At 44.5% G+C, this 6678-nt stretch overlaps 1 protein-coding gene across 2 annotated transcripts in view; it reads left to right on the top strand.

The window, feature by feature from the left end:
* The first annotated feature begins 962 nt into the window (after positions 1–962).
* Positions 963–6678, top strand: part of LOC121280577 (cadherin-16-like) — a 63298-nt gene continuing 57582 nt past the window's right edge. For both annotated transcript variants that reach the window (XM_041192728.1, XM_041192727.1), the window contains exons 1-2: positions 963–1131; positions 2445–2497. In XM_041192728.1, coding sequence (XP_041048662.1) covers positions 2456–2497 — 42 coding nt within the window. In that variant the 5' untranslated portion in view covers positions 963–1131; positions 2445–2455. The remainder of the gene's footprint in view (positions 1132–2444; positions 2498–6678) is intronic.

Raw genomic sequence — 6678 nt, 5'->3', positions numbered from 1 at the left:
CAACAGTTCCCAAAAGATTTCTACTTACAAATGATTAGATTCCCAACAACATACCCTTTTCAGGCAACAGTCTGAATAGATTCTTAATCTATAAAACACCTAGCAATATTACTACAAGCACCCACTGTTGCTATAAGGGGGGTATTTCTCAGCTTCTCTCTCCCTTGCACTTGACAAGGGAACTCCAAAGCTTTTAACAAAACCTTGCATTCTGGACCAAACCAGCACTTCTCTGGGGCACCTAGAGGTTGCTTTTTCACTGGGTCCACTTCTTAAGATCTCACAGGGCTACTCCCCATACAGCTTTCCATCTCTCTTTAAACATATGTCCTCCCTTTTGATCTGCAAATCCCGTTGTTTCACCCTTTCTTTGGAAATCACTTTTCCCAGAATATAAAAACCTTTCATGTTGTCCTTATGGCCAGCACTTTCAGGAAAAGATAAACATAATAACTCTGCCTCATATACCTTGTCAGTTGCAAAACATCTTATCATGTTCCTTTGAAAATCAAACAACCCCTAAACTTATCTACAAAATGCAGATTCCATTCATAATGCAACTGCTGAGAACTCATCTTAGCTTACCCATCTCCATATCAAGTTACCTGTTTTTTACACTTAATCCCTTTAATGATTCAAACTTTGCAGTTTAACCATCTTTAATTTAATTAAGTTAGTCTCTCTCTCTCTCTCTCTCTCACACACACACACACACACACACAAGCCTGCTTCAGTATCCCACAGTAATATTAGGAAAAAAATGACATTTCCTTTACATTATCTATATGTCTGTGTTTCATCTCTCACTATCTTTATCCTTCTGTCTATCTGCCTTTCTACTTCTCTCTGTCTGCTTCTACCCTTTTTCTATATCCCTGCCTACATTCCTTTGTTCCTCTGTCCCTCCTACTCTGTTGCTCACTATACCCACTCTCTCTCTCTCTTGCTCTGCCTCTCTCTGTCTTGCCATCTCAGAAGCTGCAGGATGTGAAAGAAATGATTGTGTTTGTGGCTAATTTAGGATTGGATTGGGTGAAATGGGAAGTCAATGATTAACTTTGAATTATGGGCCGTTTATAAGAAAGTTGCAGTGCGGCTGGGGTCTGCCTGAGGCACAGTCACACTGACCAGGTAAGACTTCAGCTGTTTGTATCTGACTCGATCTTTCCTTTAAACTGAAAACCAGAAGTAGAGAGGCCTTAAGAACAGTCAGAACTGTGACAGACCAAGAGAGGAGAGAAGGTGAACTAAGCTATGAATCCATCCTTCTTACAGGGTCAAACAGTTACAATTAAACCTTCTCGTTGATAGGAAAATCTTACTTTTGCTTCATTACAGTAAAAATATTTGGAATTCCAAACTGCAGAAACCTCAAGCTGGAAAATCTGGGAAATTTTCTTAGAATCTTTAAATGTGAAATTTTGAAGTGCTTGCCTTAGAAAAATGGCAAGATATTCCAAGTATCTTTCTTAAACTTTACATGCGAGGGACAAATGTACTCCTTATCCTTTAGAGATTAGACCAGATGTCTGAGGGATTACTGACTGCTCCTCAGTGGGTTGTGTGCATGACCGTCAACTTTTTAAACAGAAAACTGCAGTTCAAGGTCACCCTGAATCTGCTGCATTCGCCTTCAAACTTTATTTTACTGCGACATTAACTGAACTGCAAAATATTGTTAAATGGGAATGAAATTTTATTGTCACTGGAATGTTGGGGTAAGGGGGAAAAGCAACATGGGGGGAGAGAGAGAAAGAGAGCGAGAGACTGGCTGACCAAGGAGAGATAGAAAAAGAACACACCTTGGAGAGACAGATTGACAGAGTGGGGGGATACAATACGAGAGAGACCATGGGGAGATAGAGACCAAGTGTGTGTGTGAGAGAGACAGAGAGACAGACAGACAGATGGAGAGAGAAAGAGAAAGAAAGAGATAGTGGAAAGAGAAAAACAGAGGGAAAGACAAAAAGGGAGAGAGAGAGAGACAAGTGAGGAGACTGAAAGAAATTAGGAAGGAGAGAGAATCAGAGTGAGAGGAGAGAACAAGAGATAGAGGGCAAAGAGCTGAGAAAAAAGAGAAACAGAGGAAAGGATAGAGACAGAGCAAGAGATAGCTACAGAACAATGGAGAGAAACAGAAACAGAGGCAGAAAGAGACCAAGAATGCTGGTTTGTGAAATTACAAATTAATAGAATTAAGTCATGGGTTAAAGCCACCTAAACAAGGTCATTACAAAGACACTTGTAAATGAGGAGACACGTGAGTACAGGTAGTTGCAGTCATTGAAAGGTCACCCTGTCTGTCTGATCTTGAAGCTGCCATTAAATTGGCTTTTAACTGGATTTTCTGGGGTTTTTTCCCATGCTTCTGTTTGGGGGTGGGGGGCGGGGCGGGGGGGCTCGTGGGGGAGTTCACTAACAGCTGATGTAATTGTGATCTACAGAATCTGAAGCAATGGTTCTGATGGGATTTCTGCACATCAAAGAATTCAGCCAGGTAGGTAAATGCAACACTTGACTCTCCTGAACCCTTCTCAAAACAATTCATTATTCATGACAGGAAGCACCTTTGGCAGAATAAAATCACTTGCATCTACTCTCTTCATTTTGTTTCAATTCTCTTTCTCACTCTCTATTTCTTACTCTCATTTTCTCTCCTGCTCTCTTTTGTCCAGTTTACTTTTCATTTTTATTTCACTGTCACTCAATCTTTTCACTTTAATCCTCCTCCTTCACTTTATTTTTCTCCACCTTTTCTTTGCCACTTCACATTCTCAACTTCCTTTCATCTCTCAGTTTCACTCTTTGTGTTTCTTACTCTTCTTTTCTATTCTTTTCCATTTGATTATTTCCCCCGAACTTGCATTTACTTATTTCTTTGCCAGCTCTTTCTGTTTCTGAGTTTTTTGTCTTCCTCTGTCTAACTTCTCTTTCCCTCTAACCTCCATTTGCTCGTACAGTGTTCACAATCAGTCTTGGTCCTGATATCCTCCCTCTATAGTTGGAGATGCTATCTTTCTGATAAGGCATTAAACTGAACCCCACTCTGTCCTCTCAGCTGGAAGTCAAAGATTCCAAGGGGACTATCAGAAGAGAAATGGAATTCCCCCCAGTTCCCTGGGGCCAATATTTATCCCTCAACCAACAATACTGAAGATTAGATGACCTGGTTATAATATCAATGGAGTTTATTGGATCTTTCTGTGCACAAATTGGCTGCCATGTTTCCTTACGTTACAACCATGACTATCAAGCCTCTCATTGGCTATGAAGCATTTTGGGACATCCTGAGGTCATGAAAGACACTGTAAATGCAAACTATTTCTTTCACATTCCTGATGGTTGGGAAAAGATGAGATGTGGGGAAATCAAGTCCTGAGGGGAGTGCTCGGTGGCAGAGCAAGCTCCAAGTGCTGGATCTGTTATTCTCATCATCTTCAATTCTCCTTGTCTTATTCTTTTCTTCGGATCTCAATTCCGGTTTGGTTTCTCGGCAATTACCTTGAAATGGCAACTTGTTTATCCAGTGACCAGGTGATTGCCAGACACCAGGGGGACTCCATGTGGGATACTGTGACTGTGATGGGATCTCTGGTCTCAGGAGTGGTACAATGGGCCTGGACGAAAGAGGGAGAGAATCTTTCTCTTCCAATCATTGTCCACTGACCCTTTAATTAAAATAAACAGAAAATTCTAGAAATACTCAGCAGCTCTGGCAGTTCTGTATGGAGAGGAACAGAGTATGGAGAGGAACAGGCCAGGATTTTAAGGGGCACCATATTCCCTGACCCCAACCCCCCAACTAAACAGTGGGTAGGGGCCAGCCCACCAAATAGCTGGCTGCCTCACAGCCATTTAACCCTCCATGGGACATTGACTGCCTAAGGTTGAGATTTCCACCCCCATCAGGGAAGAAAGTCCTGCCTTAAAGAGCTCCTGGTCAGCTCGATTGGCCAGCCACTCTGTTGTCCCAGCAGCGCCATGTTCGAGTGGTGGCCACTGCTGGGACTACAGGCAGTCCCCAGAGAAGAGGAGGTTATGGAGATGGACTTCAAGGTAAGTCCAGGGTGTTTGTGAGGGCTAAGTGACTGACTCCAGTGAGGGGGCGAAGGGGGTGGGGGTCCAGATTTAAGAGGCCAGGGGAGAGGGTTAAAGGGGGTATGACTGGTAGGGGGAGAGTGCCTTCGATGGGCACCGTAGACCCTCAAAGGAGGTTTCCCCCACCTTGCCTGGCACCAGGTGTGCAGTAAAAGCGGCTAGGCTACCCGCTTGTCGTGTGCCCCCTGCTGTGGGTGAAATAGTGGCAGAGGCAGAATGAGGCACTTAAGTGGCCATTAGTTGGTCCCAAGTGAGTGTGCGCTGCCTAACGCCTCTTCCGCCCATCGTAAAATGGGAGACAGGTGGGGAACGGGTAGGAAGTCACACGCTGCATTTAATGAGGACCCCCACCTTCAAACCTACCGGTGGGGGAGCATAAAATCTGACCTCTTGTCAGGACATTTCTGAGTGCTTGCAGCACCTGCTGTTTTCATTTCCGATTTCTGTATCATTTTATTTCTGCACAAGAGTTTCTGCTTCCTGACTGTCGGTGATCCAGGTGCAAATCCCACTCATTTTGCAAAACGAACCTTTTGCTGAAATTTCTGCTCAAGCACATTCGCAAATCTATCATGAACCAGTGTAATCAGGCAGCTTTCTAAAATATAATATTTTAAAAGAAATTAGCATTAAAAATATTCCATGATATGTTTCAGGGAGCTAACTTGCTGAAGTTGAAAACAGGTTTGACATCAGAAGTAAGCAGTTTTAGTACGAGTGTTTAATCTGAGTGACCTGAATTTAAATCACTGAAAAAGACTTCAAAAAAATCTGTGCGGAGCCGCTTACAAAAGCAAAATGCTGTGGCTGCTGGAAATCTGAGACAAAATCAGGAAATGCTGGAAATTCTCAGCAGGTCAGGCAGTGTCTGTGGGGAGAAACAGGGTTAGTGGGCTGGACTTTACAGGTCACCTCTGGGCAGGGAAGCAGGTGGGTGGACCCCTACAACAGGGTGCCGTGCCATTGCCCAGTCCCCTCGGTGATTTTATGAGCAGTGTCGGGGGAGGCATCCGATGGATTGCTCACCCCTAGCCCCAACTGAGGATCGTTAAGTGGGCATTTGATGCCCAGTTAAGACCCTCATCCTATGCCTCTCTGATATAACGGGCAGCAGGAGGGAGAAGCCTGCAGTCAAAGCGTAGCAAAGCAGGTTTGACTCTTTGGGCTGTTGGTCAGTAGGAGGTGGGGGCGCCGGTGGTGGTGGTGGTGGTGGTGGTGGTGGGGTGGGGGGGGGGGGGGTGGCTTAAAATCCCTCCCAGAGAGCGAGCTGCTTGAGGCTTTGCTGAAATCACTCGCGGTGAAGAGTCATTCAAGAGCGCAGGCCGATTGGGAACAGTGGGTTTCTACAGGGGATTGGAAAACTGGAACTCTCTCCTCTCCCCACAGAACACAGTTGTGGCTGTGGGTCAACTGAAAATTTCAAAGCTAAGACTGATAGATTTCCGTTGGGTTAGGGTATGAAGGAAACTAAGATGAGTTAAGATATAGATTAAGCATAATTTTTGAACGGCGGAACAGATTTGAGGAGCTGAATGGCTACCTGCTGTTCCTATATTGTTATATCCACTGCTTTAATTTGCAGAGCATTGGCCATCACATTCTATTAGCTTAGCCTGTCTCGCGAGTCTGATCAGTGAAGCAGGTTGCAAAGCGATTTCCTCCCATTATAAAAACTGGTTCAGTGAATTCCAAACCCAGGAACACTGAGTTCCCAGCTCATAACCATACCTACTGAAGAAACTCCGGTGTTCAGTGACAGCCATGGACCAGTGGATATCACCCTCTTTTGAATCACATGGTCATGAGTTTAAAACCCCACATGAGAACGCTTTAACCCTTAATCCAGACTGACACATCCAAGTCAATGCCGGAGATGCCAACAATCGGATGAGACATTAAACCGAGGGCCCGTATACTCTCTCAAGTGGTTCTAAAAGATCCCGTGCCAATAGTTGAAAAAGTGAGAGTTCCCTGGTGTCTGGTCACCTCTGCTGGTGGGACAGGATATACCAGGTGATGGTGGTGTCTGGGACCTTACCTGGAAGGTATGATTCCATGAGGATAGCTACACCAGGCTGTTGCTTAACTAGTCTGTGAGACAACTCTCCCACTTTGGAAGACTTTGCAGGGTTGACAGGGCTGCAGTTGCCATTGGTCCTTCCAGTTTCATTACTTTTTTTTTGGTGATTTTGTTGCAACTGAGTGGTCTGTACTGGCCATTCAAGAGTCAACCACATCGTAGGTCTGGAGTCACACGTAGGCCCATCAACAATGGTCATCATTAGATTTATAATTCTAGATTTTTATTGAATTCAAACCATCTACCATCATGAACTTTGAACCTAGGTCCCCAGACCATTACCCTGGGTTGCTGGATTACTAATCCAGCAACAATACCACTACACCATCACCTCCCAGATACTCCTTTCCTGCCACTGATCCCTGGGTCGATATACCTGACTCAAATTCACAGCCTCCTCCTGTCCCTGGCCATTGACCAACTCTAAACCATTTCTTTATTAAGGGGTCTGACTGCCTCCCGGATCAACATGTCCAGGTAACATTCTGCCTTCCTAAGGT

The sequence above is a fragment of the Carcharodon carcharias genome, chromosome 7 (assembly GCF_017639515.1).
Source record: "Carcharodon carcharias isolate sCarCar2 chromosome 7, sCarCar2.pri, whole genome shotgun sequence".
NCBI classification, from domain to species: Eukaryota; Metazoa; Chordata; class Chondrichthyes; order Lamniformes; family Lamnidae; genus Carcharodon; species Carcharodon carcharias.
This window is presented reverse-complemented; position numbering and strand designations above follow the sequence as displayed.